At 35.5% G+C, this 23,299-nt stretch overlaps 1 protein-coding gene across 2 annotated transcripts in view; it reads left to right on the plus strand.

Annotated features, from left to right (window-relative positions):
• ANKRD12 (ankyrin repeat domain 12) overlaps positions 1-23,299 on the plus strand; it is a 98,748-nt gene that overhangs the window by 45,784 nt on the left and 29,665 nt on the right. The window contains exons 4-7 of one of the 2 annotated variants that reach the window (XM_069568635.1): positions 5,615-5,683; positions 9,539-9,685; positions 13,012-13,209; positions 14,414-14,556. In XM_069568635.1, coding sequence (XP_069424736.1) covers positions 5,615-5,683; positions 9,539-9,685; positions 13,012-13,209; positions 14,414-14,556 — 557 coding nt within the window. The remainder of the gene's footprint in view (positions 1-5,614; positions 5,684-9,538; positions 9,686-13,011; positions 13,210-14,413; positions 14,557-23,299) is intronic. The other variant, XM_069568636.1, reaches the window with a different exon arrangement.

The raw sequence follows: 23,299 nt of genomic DNA on the forward strand, positions 1-23,299 counted from the left end.
TAAAGAATGCACCTGCAATGCGGGAGACCTGGGTTCGATCCCTGGATTGGAAAGATGCCCTGGAGAAGGGAAAGGCTACCCGCTCCAGTATTCTGGCCTGGAGAATTCCATGGACTATATAGTCCATGGGGTCGCAGAGAGTCATGCATGACTGAGCAACTTACACTTTCATTAAATCATACAAACTGGTCACTGATTTAGAATAGGAACTTGCTTTAGTTTGTCTAAGTTATAGAACTATCTTGATATAACAACATATGCTAAAAACTAAATTTGTTAACATTTGACTTATTTCTTTTGGCATTTATTCAATATAAATAATTATTGATGAGAATGAAAACTATCTTCAAGTATATTTCTCTCAACTTTTTTGGGGGGAGGTTATTTTATTTTTTTTTAATTTTACTTTATTTTACTTTACAATACTGTATTGGTTTTGCCATACATTGACATGAATCCACCACGGGTGTATACAAGCGCCCAATCCTGAATCCACCTCCCACCCCATATCATCTCTCTGGATCATCCCCATGCACCAGCCCCAAGCATCCTGTATCCTGTATCGAACATAGACTGGCACTTCGGTTGGTGGGAATGCAAACTAGTACAGCCACTATGGAAAACAGTGTGGAGATTGCTTAAAAAATTGCAAATAGAGCTGCCTTATGACCCAGCAATCCCACTGCTGGGCATACACACTGAGGAAACCAGAATTGAAAGAGACACATGTACCCCAATGTTCATTGCAGCACTGTTTATAATAGCCAGGACATGGAAACAACCTAGATGTCCATCAGCAGACGAATGGATAAGAAAGCTGTGGTACATATACGCAATGGAGTATTACTTAGACATTAAAAAGAACACATTTGAATCAGTTCTAATGAGATGGGTGAAACTGAAGCCTATTATACAGAATGAAGTAAGCCAGAAAGAAGAACACCAATACAGTATACTGACACATATATACGGAATTCTCTCAACTTTTAATAGAAAAAACAGGAAAGTACTGTCAGGTAATAAAGGATTTGTTTAATTATGGTAAACACTGAGGAAATACCTTTTACTGTTAAAAATAATAGTGTAGAAGAATAAGCAGTATGGAAAGATGTTCATAGTATACAAATTGAAAAAACAGGTTATGAAATAATATGTACTGTTTGATTGCATTATGTCATATTCTTTATATTTGTCTATATGCCTATGCACATAAAACAGATACTAACACACATACAGAAAGAGAAAATTGTTTAAATATAAACACTGTTTCATTGTAGAACTAAACCTAAACCTAGTGAGTTATTAAGGGTCCTGAATAAAAATGTAAATATTATAAACCCTGAGTTAGTGAAAAGTAAAAGAATAAGGAATGGGGAAAAAGGAGAAAAAGCTGAGTGCTACTCAGCTCATCTTCTCTCATGTCAAGGGATTAACTGAAATTGCCTAAGACTGAAATTTTTTTTTCAAAATTATTGCTTAAAACTTCTAATCTTTCCTTATTTAAAATTTTATCTGTATGTTTATAAATATGCCTGTGTTTATATTTTAGCATATGAATCTCTTGTAGAGAAGTGATTCCTTTAGTTCCTTTTCTTTTTATGTTGGATTAAAGTTAATCTTACAAATTTTTATTTAAAGACTGCACATGTGTGTGGTATTTTCTTCCTCTTACATAAATTGATGTCTCTCTCTCTCTCCCCTGATCCCTCTGTCTTTACATACATTTAGAAAGGTACTTTGCATGATACTCAGGAGATGTTAACATGTTGTTTCCAGGATTGGGGATGACTTGTTACTTTCTTCTTTGTATTTTTTTATATGCCTTGAATGTTTAACATGACAGACATACATTATTTTTATGAAACAACCATTATTATTTTTTTAAGACATTCATATTGTCCAGGAAAGATTCAGTGATTCTTATAATCCGCAATAATGCCATCAACCAGATGAGTCATTCCTAGTCTTCATTTTGAGATAGCCTAGTGTGTCTTAAACTCTTTAAATCCTCAATTATTTCATGTTTATTAATTTTTTAAAAGATAGCACTTTCTGGAAAAGTAGTTGCTTAACTAGACAGATAAAATTTGGGGGGATATTACAGCATAATTCGAAGTGTTGCCCATGAGTTTTTATAGCTGTATCATAATTGTCTTCATTTCAGCAAATCTCCAGCATAACTACTTATATCATTCCAGTATCTATCCCACATCGTCCTATCCTATTAGAGAATTTCTATAAATCTTGTCCCATGAAATGTTAAGAGGCTTGTCTATACAGTAACTCACTGTATAGTAAGCCTTACTTCCATAGACTCAGTGAGTTACTGTATAGACAAGAAAACAAATTGTTTCTTTACAGCTACATCGTCAGCTTGCTTTATCACCATTCTTTAGCTTTTACCTTCAGTCTTTCCCAGACATCCGGAATCCAGACAAAATAAGTTATAGTTATAATAGAGAGAAGTCAGACCCTAGTGTTTCTTATCAGGGGCTGTTGAGTCTGACAGACCAGTGTTGAGTTCTTGCTCTGGCCAGATTAGCTGAATTCCTCATAAGTCCCATTTGTCTCATCTGTAAAAGTGCATATATAATACCAACTTCAGAAATTGTGATCTCTGGGTGACATAACATATAAAATCAGTTTGTAGTATATTAATTAAAATAGAAAACTGACTTAGAGATTTTTCATCTACTGCAGTAAGAGCAGGCATAGGCAGTGCAGCAGTTCAGTAATACCGAAAGGACTAGGTTCCTTTCGTATTTCTGCTCTGCCACCCTTAGCTTGTATATAGGCTTTGTCCTTCAACATTTTGCCTTATAGTAACATGACATCCTTCCTGGGCAGGAAAGACCAGTGATGCTTTTGCCTGCACCTCAACTGGTTAGGCTGTGCTAGTTGCAGGAAAGTCTGAAAAGTTGAATATTTTTGAGCTGGGTATATTGTCACTCTAATCAAAGTTGGGGTATTCCTATTAATAGGAAGAGGATAATGAATATTTAAAGTAGGCACCTTATAATACTGATATGGCTTCCCTGGTGGCTCACTGTTAAGAGAATCTGCCTGCCAATGCAAGAGACATGAGTTTGATTCTTGGGTTGGGAAGACCCCTTGGAGCAGGAAATAGCAACCTACTCCAGTATTCTTGCCCGGAAAATCCCATGGACAGAGGATCCTGCCAGGCTACAGTCAGTGGGGCCACAAAAGAGTTGACTAAGACTTAGCAACTAAACAGCAACAAAATATTAATAACTGATAACTGCTATTATCTTTAATAGTTGCTAATGTTTCTACTGAGTGGACTTTATTCCTCCTCTGTCCACCATAAAATCATACTAATTTTATTTCCTAGCCTAATGGCATTCATTGGATGCCATAAGAGTTCTTTAACATGAAAGTACTGAACTTGACTGCTTGAGGCTACACATGAGTGAGTCTCTTTTTGTCCTCCAGCCTACATTTGAATTATTTTGTTATGAATAATGCCATAAGAGTATCTTTCCAGATTGTGTTTTTGTTATACCCTGAATTTTTTCTTTCTTATTCATTCCAAGAGTAGGGTTATAGGGTTAAAAGGATACAATGTTTCTGTGATATTTCTCTAAAATAATTATATGTAGTTACAGAGTCTTCCAGCAGTACATTTGTGTTCTTTAATCTCAAGTAACATCAGGGCACTTGCTTTTTTTTTTTAGGTTTGATCTAATTATCTATAGTGATAAACCAGTAGTATTTCATTTTAGTTTGCATGTTTAAGTAAAAAAAAAATACAACATTCTTTTAAAAAAATGTTTATTTCTTCTTATAAGCATTATCTATTTGCTTATTGTGTTTTTTCTAGTGGCATATGTAAGTAATGTGTGAATAAATGTGGAAGGAGAAGATGCATAGAGGCACAGTATGCTCCATTCCCCAAGGCCATGGTCGCAGTTGTAGAGTGTGTTCACATGCTCTGAATTCAGTCTCTGCCGGCCATCCATTAAGGCCTGCTTTCCTGAGGCTTTGATCCCATTGAAGGACCTACCCTATTTAATGACTCAAGCAACTTTGGAGAAGACAACTTGTAAAAAAAAAAAAACAAATGTTATTTTTCTGATAACTGTGTTAAAAGTAACAGATAAAATTAGTGTTTTGCTTAATAAAGATACTCATCTTTTGGTGATTTTCATGGAGATAGTCTATTGTAGATTTATTTTTGTCCCTTCCCCCTGATAATTTTCTAGCTCCTTAATTAAATCTTTATAGAATACATATACAGATGCCCCAAATATGAGCATACTTATTTGAGTAAAAGCCAGTGGGTATATGGGGCCAGGATAGATTAATTACTTCCAAAGGAAGGTTTGGATAAACTATTAAACTACTTCCTTACATTAATGAATATAATTGAAAGCAAGTTTATTTTACCCACTATTCTTTAATTGATCGCAGTAATATGATCTGCTTTCACTTATCCATTTAATTCAGTTTGTTGGTGCAACATATTAGTTGCCACTTTGCTTTGCAACCTGTGGAGGTCTTTTTAAATTTTTGTTTATCTTGAAATGAAAGGTCAAATATTCTTCATAGAATTCTTCTAGTTGTTAACTTAATGGTTTTGTTAACAATTACAAAAAGCAAATGTAATTGTTCATTGAAAGGCTTGTGATTCAATCTGTTTACCCATTGGCTCTAGAATTGGTCTAAATGTTATTTTATTAATCATTTCCCTTTCAATTGAGTGAGCTTTCTCATCACTAAACTTTTAGGCTTTTTTTTTTTTTTTTTTTTTGGCAAATGTTGTGTTTAGGAGTTATTTGTTCCCTAACTTTTTTTCCCCCAATATTTTTGTTTTTTACTTATACCTAACTGAACTCATGAATAATGTTTATAGTAATCATTCTGGAAAGAAAACTATGAGCCAATAAATTGAGATTGTAAAGATTAGAATAATATTATTTTAAGTTATAGTAGCATTTATTTGTAAGTAAAAATATTTGCTCTGGCCATACTGTCAAAAATCAGTTCTCCATATTCTTAATTGTCTAATTTATTGAGTTGTTAGGCAGCATTCCATTTCTTAGCTGATAAATTTTGTTTTGCTTTAGCCTGCTTTCTTTCTAAGAGGTGGTCAGTGTAATAATTCATAGTATTTGAAATGTTTATAGTTTATAGAAATACTTGGTCTGGAATGATACTGTAGTCCAAAATGTTCTATTGTCTTCTGAGTAGTTTTGGCATTCGTAGAACAAAAAGGATGATTCCGGTCTTTATTCAAGTTCTGTAAAGGCAAATTCTAAACAGAAAAGCAGTTAAGAGTACTGTTTGTTTTATCAATATTCAGAGATTGAAAAAATATTCTAAAGAAAGATGATATGTTTTAATAAGCAGCCTCAGTAATAACTGTTACCGCAACCTACATAGTTGACTTTTTTAGCTTTAAGACTAAAGAAACTGAAATCTTAGCTATTGGCCAAACCTGTGTTTTAAATGTACTTTTGGCTTTACCTTAAAAGTAATCTTTTGGAAAAACAGTGATACATCATTGTGGTCTTTTGAAAAATGTTGGTTTGTTGAATTCTGCATTTCCCTTCGTATGCTTTTTTCTCTTCTCCTGTCTCTTCTCATTCTGTAGATTCAGACCCAGGACATACAAGTGAGAATTGGGGGGAGAGACTTATATCTTCTTACAGGACATGCTCAGGTAACTAGATTATCAGGGGTTCCTGTTAGCCAGTGGTTTCTGTCACATTTATAATTAATTCTTGTACTAGAAATAACTTATTTTCAAACCAGCATATAGATGTCTGTGGTTGAATAAGTGACTATATGAGTGACATAAAATTTTCCAGCTTCATTTGAGAGCTCCCATGTACCATGTCCAAGACATGTTCTGTGTGGATGCTGCAAGCAGGATCCTGCACAGCCACTCAGGCATGCAGCACAGCTGGGGACCCATTCATGTAGAAGAGTATGAGAGCTGTACACCTTGGAGCTGTGCTGAGGAGTGACCCCTGTGGGAACGTGCCCTGGTCCTCCATCTCTTAGCTGTACGCCCTTCACATGTTATACCACACATAGTGATTTTCGTAGACAGTGTCATCTTCTTCAAGCATGCAGTGTTTTTAAAAACATTAAAAATGTTTTCAGTTGACCTTTTTAGTCTGTTGACTTTTTTGCTGCCCCTGTTGAATTTTAAAATGAATTAAAACACCGAGTTTCCTGGAGAAATGCCATCAAAGAGTAAATGTATCCTTTAGTATGTGAAAACTAAATTAGCTAGATGTTTTGATTTTTTTTCTTTTACTTTTTAATTAGCTTACATTCTTATCTCTGAACTTTTTAAATGTAAAATATTGTTTAGTCCCTCAGTGTCCAGTTTTTAGCATATGGCCTTTAACTGTAAAAACTAAAAATTTCTGTTCCTAATATACTTTGTATTTATTTTATAAATTTGTGGAGTTGGTATACAGCGAAGTAATTATTCTTAAAATTATCCCAAAAACTGTCAATTGACCTGATAAGTCAGTAATATTTAGTTATCAAATTTTGGCAATGGCTTTTCTACAGTTAGCATTAAATTGAACAGATCTACACTTATGGTGGAGTTAGTGGTACTTTCCTAAAATGGGGCCCCTGAGTACCAAGGCACACCTAAAAGAGCGGTATGTGATGAAATTGCCTGTGGTCTGAGGGTCATGGCTGGAAATCAGAAGATATAAGCACTCACCTGTCAGAAACCAGATATTGCAAAACCATCTGTATTTGAATTGTAGCTCCCATGGTTTCATTCCTTATACTGTGACTGCTTTGTGGGAAAATGTCATATTTCTGAGACACTGGTAGGCTTATGAACTAGTTCCCCAAGAAAAACATTTTTGTGTCTTCTCAGTATACTTAATTGAGATGTGACAGTGTTGAGCTTTCTGTTTATTCTGATAAGACATGGGAAGAAAGCACTAATTTTCAGGATTATAAGACTGAGATATCTCTGTAATTCTAAAGGTCCTCTGAACCTTGAAGTAAAGCATACTGGATTGTTGAAAAGGCTGTATCTGTTTTTCTTTAGTCTTAAGTGAACCACCTGGATTTTTCTTTAAAAATCTCTTCCAAGGTGGTCTTCCCTGGTGGTCCAGTTGTTAAGAATCCATGCTTTCACAGAGTTTTGTTGAATGGTTTCAACATGAAAAAGCACACTTTGGGACATACTAATCTAAGATTTATGATTTTTTAAAATGGTATAAAGTTATCTCTAATCTATCTTACACCAGCTACTGTTCACCTACCTTATTTTCATATCTCATGTAAAGCATGAACTCAAGACAGATGGCTGAGGTAACTCAGAGAAAAAATAGTGTTCATATGAATGTTAGTAATGAGTTTTTGATTGAACATTTGGAATATATCCAATTTGTTTATTCCTTTCCAAAATATAATATCTTTGTTCATTTGGCAGCATGGAATTTTAATAATGCATTATTTAAAGTTTTTCTGCTATAAACTGAGTATCACTTTAGAGTATATTCTTTTTTTAGGAGGTCATTGCAAGTATAGAGGAACATAACTGATTTTTGCTTTTTGATCTTAATCTTATTGAATTTACTGTTTAAAAATTTTTTGGCCACTCCTTCATGGCACATGGGATCCTAGTCCCCTAACAGCAATCTAGCCTCCATCCCCTGCATTGGAAGTGCAGAGTCTTAACTACCAGACTGCCAGGGAAGTCCTCAAGCATATTCTTCTTAAAACATTGTGTTACTAAAATGCAGTTAAAACCAGAAATCAAGAGTTTGCAAATGAGAAAATAAAATTTTTTTTCCAAAATTTTAAGTGTTTTAAGGATAGATATGTATTTTTTATTTTGCTTCTTCTAATTACTAAACTGTACTTTTTTTCTTAAAACAACTTTCTTTAAACTGTTATAAGTATTTTAATTTAAGTGAGAAGTACATTCATTATATTTAAAGATTTGGGATTCAGATCGACAACTATTAAAACAACAGTTGTGGTTCCTTATTAATTCTGAGAACCAAAGCATACAGAACATTATTAGGAAAAAGAATGTGTTTCAGGAAAAAATAGATTTCTCCAAAAGACCTATTTAGGGGTTTATAATAAATTGAGTAAGTTAGGTGTAACACTGCTAAAATGGGCTTTATACTAATTGGATCATTAATGAAATGAAAAGTAAGAAAATAATATATTAGAACTATTAATAAAGGCTGACTTTAAAAATCTTGGAATTTTTTATTTCTGTTGTGTAAAATTCTGCAAATATCAACAAAATGGACATTTTCAGAGCTATTGAATTTTGGGTGATTTGTGGGCAGCAGAGTATGAAAGCAGGCCCTTTGATTTTTCCAGGCCCTTAGGATGCCAGTTTGTCCTGATTAACTTAAAGTGGCACACTATAGGATTTTATGCCTTAAATAATAATACAGTAATATATAAATAGTATCAAACTTTTATTCATTTCTTGAACGTTACTAGATCAATAAATGCTTATTTCCTAGAGTAGTCTAACTGCTGGCCACATCTATGTGAGAAAAACAACAGTATTGACTACTAAACCTTGTCTTCTTGTACTCATTTTGCTATTTTACATTTGTTTACAATTTTATTTATTTATAGTTTTGTAGCTCCTCTGTATACTGCAAACCTGGATCAGTAGATCCCAGATATTGGTACAGGATTTTCCAGGAAATAGATGCCTAGACAGTTAACAGGCAGCTCATCTCACAGGGCCACTTGAATTAATTCCCAGAAATGTCCTTAAGGAAGGAGTAACAGGCACCTATGTTTCTTTGAACTGTGGAATCCAGTTCCATCTGAATTTTCTGGCTTATAATGGGGAATATTGGCTCCATTGCCAGAGATTTGCCAAATAGCTAAATCTGAGAACTGGCTTTATGGTGGATCAAATCTCTTTGAAAAATTTTTAGACATTTTTGAATCTTTGCAGGATCTTTCTTAATTCCCCCAGCCCCTTTCCACACACATATAGAATCTTTCATTTTGCTCAGTTTCAGCTTTGATTAATAGTCCTCCATGTTCAACTATCCTGTAACTGCAATAGAGTGATTTGGTGTTATTTTTCAGTAATTACTCCGTGTGATGTGCTTTGTCTGAAACAGCTCCTTAGAGGATGTACAAATTATTAGTGGAATTAGGGAGGTAATGTGAAGGAATATTGCTATACAGGCTTAGGAATAATTGAATAAGATTAAAGTGAATGAAGGAGTTTCAGAGATGTAAAGCTAAGGAATGTTTGAAGTGTTTAATAGAATTGATCATTAAAATACAGATCTTACTAGGACTAAATTTCCAAATGTTAATTAATTTTCTGAAAATTATATAATTAAGATGTTTTTTCAAAGCATTCAGGGAGAAAATTGCTTATGTAATAAAACCCTAGTGCTCTTTTGTCTGCCTATTGCAAGTTTCTGTTACTCTTGTTTCTCATAAACATGTATCATCTATTTTTAAAAAGTCTCCTTATGCTTTACTTTTCAGTGCTTAAATTTGATTCAGATTCTTACATATTTATTAATAATTCCAGAGAAAGAAGGTCCAGAAAAGAAGAAAACCAAAAAGGAAGCTGGAACTAAGAAGTCCACTCCAGTTAGCATTCTCTTTGGTTACCCACTCTCAGAGCGAAAGCAGATGGCACTTCTTATGCAGATGACAGCACGGGACAACAGTCCAGGTGACACTCACCATCACTGACCTGTGTGTTTATGGTTTTCTTCACACTGTAGCTGTATCTTGACAGTTATTTTTAACTACTTTAAATGTTTGTCCTTTCTTAGATTTAATCAGTTTCTTATAAATTTGTAATCTTAACATGTGTTTATGTGACAATTGTTTATTGTCTGTCTCATCTGCTAGATGAAAAGGTATACAGGAGCAGGGATCTTGGCTCTTGGCAGACATTCAGTAAATGTTTGTCAGCTAAAATGAGTACAGTTGACCTTTGAACTACACAGGTTTGAACTGAGTGGGTCCATATACACACAGATTTTTTTTTCAGTAGTAAATACTATACTGCTGCATGATCCATGGTTGATTGAATTTGAAGATACAGAATTCTGGATTTGAAGGGCCAACTGTAAGTTGCACACAGATTTTCAAATGTGAGGAGAGTGGGTACCCCTGATCCCTGAGTTGTTCAAGGGTCAACTATAATTTAGAATTGGATCAGTCCACATGAGAAATCTGCAACACACAGTTGCAGAACTGTGCGTGCCTTTACCTTCCTGCAGAAAGTTTTACTTCAGTTTCTATAGAGCTGCTTCTAGGTTTATAGTTATACTGTACTTTTATAGTTAGCACTCTATTGTAAGCTGGTAATCTTACACATGCTTTTAGAAGCAAGAGTATAATTCATGTTTTATTGTTTAAGATCTGCTAAACTTTATTTTGGGCTTCCGTGTTGGCTCAACAGTAAAGAATCTTCCTGCAGTGCAGGAGACACAGGTTCGATCCCTGGTCTGGGAAGATCCCCTGAAGAACGGGATGGCTACCCACTCCATTTTTCTTACCTGGGAAATCCCATGGGTAGAGGAGCCTGACATGCTGCACTTCATAGGGTTGCAAAGAGTCGGACATAACTTAATGACTGAACAACAGCCACAACAAAATTTATTTTCAAAAGAAAAATATCTGCAGGGTATTATGTAAATTTATTTCGTGTTTCATTTCACGTTTCCATTTAAGATATTGTGCTTCGTGTGTGTGTGTGTGTGTGTGTGTGTGTGTTTATTCAAGTATCAATAGTTTGCCCTCCAGAAATGATTAAAGATGGCTTACCAATAAAGTTAAAAAAAAAAAAAAAGATGGCTTACCAGCAGGATGAAGACAAAGAAGGAACAAACAACGAACTTGTTCATTTATTAAAAGAGTTTAAAAGGTAGATAAGGTCCAGACAGCTGGGCTGGGATAGTTACTACATTGAGCAGTGAACTTAGTTATACATTCCGGTAGCTAAAACCAAGAGTTTTAAGTTGTATAAAGTTCTCATTGAGCAATGCAAGAAGAAAGTAAATCTCTTTGGAGAAATCTTTTTCTTTTAGAAAGAAAAGTTCCAAAAATTTGGAAGAAAAATTCTTTTCTTCAGGGCATCTTTGTATAACACTTGGGGTAACATGACAGACCCTGTTGAAATGCATTGACAAGAACACAGTTTTTCTAGTGAACTTTTCCAGTGTTGGCTCTTTGTTATTAAAAAATGGGACAACTTGGTAAAATTCTGAGAGTTTCTATAGATCATAGTTTCCATTAAAACGTAAGTATATCTATATCTTTCACTAACAAGAGTGTGTTAGGGCTTTCTGTTTAAAGTGGGGCATGTTGTGCTGGTTATTCTTCTGCCTTTCCACCCACAACTTGGGGAGACTGGCCAAATCAAAGTTATTTACAGTGTTAAACTTCAAATGTTTCTGAACATTTGAAAAGTGTTGACTTTGACTCAGATTAAATAGCTAGATGAGAAAACTTTTGTTTCTTAAAAGTGTTATTTAATACTATGAACCTCTATCCTTAGAGTAATTAATGCAGTAAGGCAAGAAGCTAAAAATCTTTCCTCATTTCCAATAACCTCTCCCTTTGAGCTTCAAGCTCTATTCATAATTTCTTCTCAGTTGTTTAGATATAAACATGTAAACATATCTTTTGTTATTGTTTGTTTTTAAATATAAAGATTAATACTGTAATACTGTTCTGCACTTTGTTCTTTTCATTTAAGGGTATATCAGTCCTCCTTATTAATACATGTATAGAGGGGAAAGCTTTTGAAGTATCAACCTGTTTGCCAGCTGATAGATACGGTTGTTAAGGTTCCTAGTCTTATCCATTACATAACTTATTTCCCACATTTATTCTGATTGCCATTATGTACTACTGTTATTTTGTCTATGTTATATTACTTTGGTATGGCTGAGAAAATTTTGTATGAGTTAATTCGTTGCAAGTTCAATCACTAATTTCCTAAATAAATAATTTAACTATAAATATTATAATAATCATGTATTCACTCAACAAATTTGTGTAAGTACACTGTGTAACAGGAAGTCTTCTAAGCAGTTGAGATACAGTGATGATTTAGAGAAGATTCGTGTACTTCTAGAGTGTATGTTATAGAAATTCATAGATAAACTAACTCAATGTACATTAAAAATCAAAAAGTAAACTTTAAACTTTTTTCTTACTGAGAAAAGAGGGATAATACTTTATCATTCCCATCGTGGCAGTTTGCAAGGAAGTCATTATATGATGCTGGAAAATTATTTTCTGTAGACTTTTTTTTCCTTAGAGCTGTTGTTTCTTTTAAATAGTTGTAAATTTTCAGAATTATTAACACTGTACATATGTCTCGAATCCTTAATTGATTAAGAAATTATTTTTCGTTTTGTATTTTTCTTAGTTCTGAAATGGGGAGGAGAGGACTTTTAAGTGTCATGCAGTTTAACTTTCTTGTTTTTGAGAGAGAAACTGGAACAAATACCAAAAGATAGAAATCAAAGCAAAGCACTATTTTCCCCTCCTTTATCAGCCCCTTTTTAAAGGCCTTTTTCTAGACTGTCCTCATTTCTTACGGATCATAAGCTTCATTTCATACTAAAATCATCTATGACTTTAATTTGTACCTAATGCTGGAATACATACTTTGAGTCCAGTACTTTGAGTAAGAGGTGTAAACTCTAGCCTTCAGTGTCATTTCATCTAAGTCTTAAAATAATATCATAACATGCCATGAAAAATGATTTTTTTGAAGTTTTTCAAATTATTCATTGAGCAAGTACTTTCAGGGTAGAATTGACAGAGTGAAACATTTTTTTCTTAGTTGGCACATGCAGTATTTGATAACCCTAAAGGAAGATCTACTCTGGGTCATTATCGGATTATCCAAGTCTAGTGTCAGATTGTTTGGGTGAGAAGGTACTCCCTCAATCCAAGAAATTAGCACATTACCTGTAAAAACCTTTACATGAACAAAATATTTAGTCTAGAACTTTAAACTTTTCTTTCTTACAGATTCCACACCAAATCATCCATCGCAAACACCAGCCCAAAAGAAAACTCCCAGTTCCTCATCTCGACAAAAAGATAAAGTTAATAAAAGAAATGAACGTGGTGAAACTCCTTTACATATGGCAGCTATTCGAGGAGATGTAAAACAAGTCAAAGAACTAATAAGTTTAGGGGCAAATGTGAATGTGAAAGATTTTGCAGGTAAGACTTGTAATTAAAGACATACTCAGGATCTAAAATTTTGAGATTATCACCTAAACAGACTCTGATTATAATTTAATCGACATTCTTTGTTCCTCTTTCTGAAATAAAAGTGTTCTAAAAGTATACTTTAATGTAAAACTATTTTGGAGTTTGTACATGAAACCCTGATCTCTACTACAATTCCATGTCAGTAATCACTCAGATTCTTAAATATTAAGCTTCTGTTTTAGCTGGCATATTACCATATAATTTTTTATCTAATTTGGGATAAAAAATTTTGTCCGTTTTTTTGAAAATCAGGCAAATAACCCTCCGAAAGAAAGATCTTTCATCCATTTTCACTCCCATCAAGAGTATATGGAAGAAAGAAAAAAAAAAGGCATATGAGAGAGCCCTGGGTAGGGGAAAGAGATAAGTTAGTAGAAGTTTGGGATTACCAGTACTCTTGCCTGGAGAATCCCACGAACAGAGGAGCCTGATGGGCCACAGTCGATGAGGTCTCAAAGAATTGGACATGACTGAGCTACTTCACTTTCACTTTTAGGATTAACATATACACACTACCGTATATAAAATATTAATAGATAAGCAAGAATCTGCTGTATACGGGGAACTCTATTTAATATCTTGTATTATTGCAAGACCCTAACAAGCTTACTTTGCCCTTTTCTACTCTTATTTTATAATTCAGTTGATTATTATAAATTATAGCAAGTTTATATTCATCGGGTAAGCTTAAATGTTAGTTTAATGCTTTTGTCAAATAATTTAGCCCCATGGGAAATAATGGGGCTTCCCTGGTGGCTCAGAGGGTAAAGCGTCTGCCTGCAATGTGGGAGACCCAGGTTTGATCCCTGGGTCGGGAAGCTCCTCTGGAGAAGGAAATGGCAACCCACTCCAGTATTCTTGCCTGGAGAACCCCACAGAAGGAGGAGCCTGATAGGCTTCAGTCCACGAGGTTGCAAAGAGTTGGACACGACTGAACGACTTCACTTTCATGGGAAATAATATTACTGTGGATGAACCTTCTGTAAAATTAGTGGTTTTCTTAGGTACTTATTTTCAGTAGCTTGTTCATCATTCCTTTTTCCTTCTGTATTGTGTACATTTAGAATTACTGTATCACACATGGTTATATTAAAAGCATATGTGTTGAATTAGTAGAAGTGAACCATATGTTCAATTAATATTGTAACTTTAGGTTGGACACCACTGCATGAAGCTTGCAACGTGGGATATTATGATGTTGCTAAGATACTGATAGCAGCTGGAGCAGATGTTAACACACAAGGATTAGATGATGACACTCCACTCCATGATTCCGCTAGTAGTGGGCACAGAGATGTGAGTATGACAGGAGGCGCAGTAATGCACATCTTCACAATTTAACCCAGAGTAATTTAACTCACTTCTTAGTTGTACAGTCTAGTGTCATATTTCATTCATTGCCTGACCAGCTCATTTGTGTTTTATTTTCCCTTTTTCTACCTTCTAACTGCTAATTCCCCTTACGGGTTTAGCATTATCTTTTCATAAAATCTATTTAATTTGATAGTTAAGCAACTTGGCAAAATTTTTATTTGAAGGGCCATTCCACTGTCGGATAATTAGATGTAGTGATTAAAGCATATTTTACTTACAAAAATTTTACACTGTCATACCTTTTTTAAGACATTAATATTTAATGATTCCTTTGTATATAACATCAGTTCTTGAATTTTAGCTGACATTATTTATTTAAAGATATTCAGATGCTTATATATATAATAAGATGATTTAATCAAACATGATTATATATGCTTAAAATTTTAATGGCATCTTTAAATACCATGTTTGATTTGTTTTGATGGAATATTATGACCCATGCTGGGTTTTAAATTCCATTTGCATTTTCAGTCTCTGGCTTATTGACATCAAAGCCTACCCTGTCTTTGCTGTAATGAAGCTTCTGTTTTAAGCGTGTTTAATGCTTAGTTCCTGGAGAAGGCAATGGCACGCCACTCCATTACTCTTGCCTGGAAAATCCCATGGACGGAGGAGCCTGGTAGGCTGCAGTCCATGGGGTCGCTACAAGTCGGACACGACTGAGCTACTTCACTTTCACACATTGGAGAAGGAAATGGCAACCCACTCCAGTGTTCTTGCCTGGAGAATCCCAGGGACAGGGGAGCCTGGCGGGCTGCCGTCTATGGGGGCGCAGAGTCGGACACGACCGAAACGACTAAGCAGCAGCAGCAGCAGCAGCAGCAGTGCTTAGTTCCATTACTGTAACCTGGTTATAGCCGAAGCAAATCAACCTGGGCCACTGTTAGCAGTTTCTAAAGCAAAGGACTCTGTTCATCAAAGAAGTACTTTCTGTTTTTCAGTTAATTAGACTTTTATTGACATACTTGTGCATAGTTTAGAAAGTTGAAAAGTATTGCTTAGCTCAGAAAAATACCTAAATTCTCCCTTGTGTCCCTCCACCCTTCCTAGTACTGTTAGCCAAAAGCAGCTGTTGTGTTTCTTCTCTTCATTTCTAACAAGGTGTAAGCTATTTTGCTTTATTAAATTTTTAGTCTCTAGTTACTGACCCCTGCAAAGGATTTTAATATATATTGCTGCTCTGAGACTCACAGAGTGTACTCTAATTTATTTTGCCTTGGATTTTTATTTATTACCTTGGTTACTACTCAGCCTTGTTCTAATTTTTCTTATTTAGTTCTCTGTGTAAATAAATATTTTCTATTTCCTTACTCTCTCTTTCATAACTCTAAAATGCCCTGAATTAAGTCAAACACATCCATCAGTTCATTGTTTTTGAGAGTATCTTTGTATACAAAATGTCCTGGATCCTGCTTCAGGTGAGACTAGCTGCCCTAGATCTGTGGCACAGACGCTGTCCAGGGATTTATCTTTGCTGTGAATTTCATGTGGGATTCTTTGTCTCTGTGAGATTTCCACTACATTGCATTAATTTCTCACAGCAATATTTGTGTGTTTTCACTTGGAGATAACTGTTGTAAATGATTCATATGTATTAATCACTTTAATCATCACAGTAAATGAACATCCTTTGGTGTCTGTTGTGGAAACTGTATGACCCACTACATTCCAGTACCCTTAGCTTCTCCCGGAGTTTGGCAAAACAAAGACACATGAGGTCATGTTGGTCTGAGACACTCCTAAGTTTATTAAACTGATAAGAGTCCCAAGTTAAGGGACTAAATAAGATAAATACCAATGTCTTCTTAAGACAAAGTGAGGTAATGATATATTAAGCTGGAAGAGCTGTTCAGTACACTGTCTTTGCTCTCTGGTGAATAACATAGGACATGCTTTCTAACACCCTAGCTCAAATTTTGGTGTCATCTCATACCTTTCTGCTAGAAAAATCCCCCTTAATTCTTTCATTAGCAGCAAACATTCTCAGCCTTATTTTCTTTTTGACACAATAAAAATTTCAGGGTCATGCTGCCTGCCTTTTAAAAGCCGCTTTAGTTGAGAAAAAAAGGAAATTTGGTGAAGATAGATACAAATTCAGTTCTGGCCTGGCCAGTTTGCCAAATGTGTGGTCTCAAGTTACTTTTTTCCTCTCAACTTCCTTTTTCTCATCCATAATAAATAATACCTATTTAAAGGGGATATTTTGAAGGAAAAAAAGACACTGAGCACATAAACCTACCTTGAAATCTAAAATGTTATAAAAATGTCAGAGGCCAGAGATTAAAAGGCTTCTATTGCTGTTTTTCAAATATACTCAAATATTTTAGAAACTAAAATTCAGAAATTAAAAGTGCCATTTTCTCATTTAAATCTTTCTAAAAGACTTTTTCATAATTCTCAAGTTCAAATTTTGAAGAAAAATGAAGCCTACAATGTTATTTTTCCTAAACTGATCCTTACTGTTGTTCCAGTCTCATACATAACCTATGGGATAGCACTTAACTATATTATTTTTTACTCGTGTGCTTGTCTGTTTTCTGCATTGAATATTGAGTCTCATACATATATAATTTATATTCTGGGTATGCTGTGTTAAATACTGTATTCACTTCCCTTTTTTTCAAAATAAGGATTATTGATAGTTTTTCAAACATGAATAGTTTTTCTTCAAATGTTGCATAAAAAGATTTCTTGATTGCTAAATGTAATGTTAAAGAATTATGCCTTATGAGTAAGACATGTTCCTATGAATATAAGTTTCTAAATATGCACATTGCTGCAAAATATTTCCAGAAGCTGACCTTTGAGCTGATTCACTTACAAGGATTCAAACACTATTTCCAGTCTCTTTCCAGAGGGAGACTGGCATGCTGTTTCCAAGAGACCTTTGCTTTTCCTCCTACCAACATGCCTAGGATAGTAGGAGTCATAATTCAGAGCTGTTGAGGGCTATTTTCTTCTTATTCTTTACTTGTCCCCAAAGAGGAGGAGGGAAACGAGAGCCACCAAAAGCTCATTTGTGTTTATCTGTACCATATGATTCTCTAGCAAAGAATTAGATTTCTTCCAGTGATACTCATGATGACTGAGCCATCCATAAGACATTTCTAAGGTGGGAAAAACAGAAAGATAGCAGTTCTGTCCTAAATTATTTATAGTAAGAGAAGATTACTTTTCTTAACATAGCTTACTAAGAACCTAATCTTTGGCCTACCTTTCTCAAGTGTATAGTACTTCATAATATATGTTCTTATAATAGCCCTATTCCTGGTTCTGTTTTAGATACTACCTACCATTATTTTCTTCTTGTCTCAATATTTTTACCTACTTCTAATATGCTGCCTGCTATTTTAAGCAACTTTGTTACTTTAAATTCTTTTTAGAATAAGTAATTGTTTGCATGTGAGGATGATCTGTAAAGTATTGATTATTTCAGTTCAGTTCAGTTCAGTTGATCGGTCGTGTCCGACTCTTTGTGACACCATGAATCGCAGCATGCCAGGCCTCCCTGTCCATCACCAACTCCCGGAGTTCACTCAGACTCACGTCCATAGAGTCAGTGATGCCATCCAGCCATCTCATCCTCTGTCGTCCCCTTCTCCTCCTGCCCCCAATCCCTCCCAGCATCAGAGTCTTTTACAATGAGTCAATTCTTCGCATGAGCTGGCCAAAGTACTGGAGTTTCAGCTTTAGCATCATTCCTTCCAAAGAAATCCCAGGGCTGATCTCCTTCAGAATGGACTGGGTAGATCTCCTTGCAGCCCAAGGGACTCTCAAGAGTCTGCTCCAACACCACAGTTCAAAAGCATCAATTCTTCGGCACTCAGCCTTCTTCACAGTCCAACTCTCACATCCATACATGACCACAGGAAAAACCATAGCCTTGACTAGGTGGACCTTTGTGGGCAAAGTAATGTCTCTGCTTTTGAATATGCTGTCTAGGTTGGTCATAACTTTCCTTCCAAGGAGTAAGTGTCTTTTAATTTCATGGCTGCAGTCACCATCTGCAGTGATTTTGGAGCCCCCAAAATAAAGTCTGACACTGTTTCTACTGTTTCCCCATCTATTTCCCATGAAGTGATGGGACCGGATGCCATGATCTCTGTTTTCTGAATGTTGAGCTTTAAGCCAACTTTTTCACTCTCCTCTTTCACTTTCATCAAGAGGCTTTTTAGTTCCTCTTCACTTTCTGCCATAAGGGTGGTGTCATCTGCATATCTGAGGTTATTGATATTTCTCCCGGCAATCTTGATTCCAGCTTGTGTTTCTTCCAGTCCAGTGTTTCTGCATATAAGTTAAATAAGCAGGGTGACAATATACAGCCTTGACGTACTCCTTTTCCTATTTGGAACCAGTCTGTTGTTCCATGGCCAGTTCTAACTGTTGCTTCTTGACCTGCATACAGATTTCTCAAGAGGCAGGTCAGGTGGTCTGGTATTCCCATCTCTTTCAGAATTTTCCACAGTTTTTTGTGATTCACACAGTCAGAGGCTTTGGCATAGTCAATAAAGCAGAAAGAGATGTTTTTCTGGAACTCTCTTGCTTTTTCCATGATCCAGAGGATGTTGGCAATTTGATCTCTGGTTCCTCTGCCTTTTCTAAAACCAGCTTGAACATCAGGGAGTTCACAGTTCATGTACTGCTGAAGTCTGGCTTGGAGAATTTTGAGCATTACTTTACTAACATGTGAGATGAGTGCAATTGTGCGGTAGTTTGAGCATTCTTTGGCATTGCCTTTCTTTGGGATTGGAATGAAAACTGACCTTTTCCAGTCCTGTGGCCACTGCTGAGTTTTCCAAATTTGCTGGCATATTGAGTGCAGCACTTTCTCAGCATCATCTTTCAGGATTTGAAATAGCTCAACTGGAATTCCATCACCTCCACTAGCTTTGTTCATAGTGATGCTTTCTAAGGCCCACTTGACTTCACATTCCAAGATGTCTGGCTCTAGATTAGTGATCACATCATCGTGATTATCTGGGTCATGAAGATCTTTTTTGTACAGTTCTTCTGTGTATTCTTGCCACCTCTTCTTAATATCTTCTGCTTCTGTGAAATCCATACCATTTCTGTCCTTTATCAGTTATTTAGATTAGGGTTTTTGTAGCATGCTTGAGTGAACTAATTGTCCCATCATAGGAATAAATATTTTAAAAATTATTTCCTAATAGGTATAGAAAGCATTCAGCAATATCAAGATCTTCTGTTTTCTCAAACTAGGACTCTAGCCTAAGGAAATAAGGCTAGAAATGTGGTGGGGAAATATTTCAATTTGTGAAGATGTTCACTATACCAATATTTATAATAACTAAAGGTTTTTGCCTTCAGTTAGCTTCTCAAACCTCTCAAATGATAGTAAGGTGAGATTTTAAAGAACATGGACCCACAAAGACAAAGAACAGATGAAACAGGAAACCAGTATTTAGGGAGATAGAAATTTGAGGACTGAGTGGTGACTACATAAAACAGGGTTTGGCAAACTTTCTGTAGAGAGCCAGATAGTAAATACCTCCTCCCTTCTTCCCCTTGCTCTTTTTCCTGTGTCTCCCTTTATATTTCTCCTTTATCAATTTTTTAAAGTATTTTATAAGAATATAATTATTCTTAGTCAGCAGGCCAGATTTGGCCTACAGACCAAATTTACCAGCTCTTCCTGATTTAAAAAAGTCCAAGAAAATTGAAGCCAAAGCCATTTCAGCACAAAATCCCAGAAAAACTGAAGCTCAGCAATTGATGGCTGGGTTCACCAGGAAATGCCTGTTGAATAAGAAAACAAGAGGATTGAATCAAACTGTTTTTGACCCTCATAGCCCTTCTTAACCGTTCACAGCCAGATGACTACATCTCCCTGGCAGATTTGATTTGATTGAAGGTTTATTTTCTAAGAAGTATAAACCATACTGTCTGGACTGACATACTACAAGAATAGTTGGAAGTAAGGATTAAATGTCAGCTTATTAACGTTAAGACCTCAGTCAAGCAGAATGGTGACAGTAAGACATGAATTGAGAGATTTCTCCATAGAAATATGAGCTAGCCAAGAGGGGCTCCGATGAAGTGGCCCAGCCATATCACATTAGCACAAAGTCCACCTATCAGCAAGTCCTACCTAGGCCTAGAAAACTTACAGAAAGTCTTTTAGTTCCTTAGTCTTAAATGTGGACAGCCGTTGATCACCTGACCTTTGAGAAAGGTCTCTGATACGGAAGGTAAAGACCAGAACAGGCAAATAGAAAAGTAGTAACTTGGAGGACACAGACCAAGAGAAACTTCAAAAAAAAAATTTCATTACCTTTCCCAAAGAGATGAGAGTTTCTTGTAGCCATGAAACAAAAACTGAAGGCTTGCTAAATAACGAAAATTAGCAAATTAACAAAAAAAAAGCTCTTAGAAATTAACAAAATGATAACAGGATGAAAAATAGAATATTGAAAGTTAAAGTTGAGAAAACCTCCCAGAAACCAGGAAATAGACAAAGATGGAGGAGGGGAAATGAGAAAAAAGATTAATTCAGGAGATCCAGTGTCTTAAAGAGTTCTTAGAAGACAGATCAATGAAAACACAGGACTTTATCAGATATAAAAGCAGGAATTTTCTCAGAACTGAAAGAACAGGTGTCTTCAGATTGAAAGGGTAATTGAATGCCCAGCATGAATGTTAAAAAGACTGAGATCAAATTTCATTATCCTGGGATTTCAGAACCATAGGGGCAAAGGATGTCCTCTAGCTTACAGAGAGAAAAAGCAAGTTCCATGTAAAGGTAAAAAAATCGGAATGGTGTCAGACTTTTCAATAACAGCACTAGAAGCTAAAAGATAATGCTCATGCCTTTAAAATTGGAGGGGAAACTATTCTATGTCCAAAGTAAGTATTACTCAAGTGAGAATAGAGTAGAGGTATTTTCTGACACGTACAAAAAAAATCTCAGATTATTTAACCATTTCTCAAGAATCTCCTGGAGGTAGTGTTTCAACAAAATGGCATAAACCAACAAAGAAGATACGATTTAAAGAATTCAACACAAAACTGAGGAAAGGGTGTTTCTAGGATGATAGGATGAAGGAAGATGACAGATGAGAAGCAAATCTAGACAGCAGCCAGTCCATTTGAAAGTAAGTGAGAAGGCTTGGAGAAGGACTTTAACAGAAACAGTGATTGTGTGTGGAACTGAAGGGATCTGTGCTTGTAGCAGAATGGGGGATGAGTTAAAGATAAGTATGTAGAACACTGAGCAAATGAAAAATGAAGATAGTTAACTCTGGGATAAAATGACTTGTGTAAGAATGAAAATTTAGTCATGATATGCTACTTGGTTCAGTATTTATATTAGTCATAATATACACACACAAAATAATATGACTGTTTTGGAAAGTTAGGAGGAGAGGGAATGGTTATGTATAGGAGTACAGTGGTGCAGTTGATAAACGAGAGCTGAGTCCCTGTCTTCCATTGTAAAACAGTAGACAACACCTAAAACTGAAAAATATGCAAGCAGCATGCTAGGTGTGATATTTAAGCATTCGAAGATAAATATCAGGGACAATTGTTTCTCACTAGCACCCTTGAAAAGCTATTTGATCTTATAAAAAATAATTTTATGAAAATACGAAAATTGAACATTAACAATTGATCATGACTTATTTGTTTTCTTTTTGTATTCTTACATTTCAAATGTTCTGTTTTGATGGTTTATTCTTCCATAGCCTAGAAACAATTTTTCATTTTTATTTCACTGTGAATCATTGTTACTCTTAAATACTTTCATTTGTTAGAAATTCCTGATTTGTAGCATCTTGTTTAATGTTGTTTTTTGAAAAAGATGCGCTATATACCAGAAAACATCATAGTTGTGTATTGAGAATACAAAGACGAACAAAGATTTCACATAAAGTTTATGGTCTAGGATAAGGGCAGAAATGTGTTAATAAATTATAGTACAGATTTACCTATGACAGAAAACACTCATGTCACTGGAAATAAAAGCTCAAAGCAAAAGAGATGTTACAGAAGCAGAATTAATAATACTTCTCAGCTGTCTGATGAGGAATATGAGTGAAAAGGACTTCGCTGGTGGTGCTAGTGGTAAAGAATCCTCCTGCCAATGCAGAAGATGCAGGTTCGATCCCTTGGTCAGAAAGATCCCCTGGAGAAGGGACTAGCAACCCACTCCAGTATTCTTGCCTGAATAATCCTATGGACAGAGGAACCTGGTGGGCTACAGTCTATGGGATCACAAAAGTGAAGGACAAAAATCAGTGACTAAACAGCAACAATGAATGAAGAACAAGAATCAGTGATGACTCCCGTCGTTCTGGCTTCAGTGACTGGGTATATTTTGGTGCTAGTCACTAAGAATAGAAAAGATAAAAGATAAGGGTGCAAGTTTAATGAACTCTGGGACCAATTGGTTTCAACGTTTGTATTAAAATACAATATATCGAAAGAACACTTGGATATTTGGTTCTGAAGCTGAAGAGGGCTAAGAAAGAATGAGCACGAGAATGAAAATGGATGGATGGATTGTGTAATTGTCATCTCATTCAGAGTGGGTGGTGAGCGCTCCAGGGAGATGATGTAGAACAGAGCACGAGTCAAGTGAATCAAGGACAGAGCCCTGGGGAAATCACCTGTGGCTTAGATTTCACTGGACTGATGGCAACAT

This window comes from Ovis canadensis, chromosome 23, assembly GCF_042477335.2.
Source record: "Ovis canadensis isolate MfBH-ARS-UI-01 breed Bighorn chromosome 23, ARS-UI_OviCan_v2, whole genome shotgun sequence".
Classification (NCBI taxonomy): Eukaryota; Metazoa; Chordata; class Mammalia; order Artiodactyla; family Bovidae; genus Ovis; species Ovis canadensis.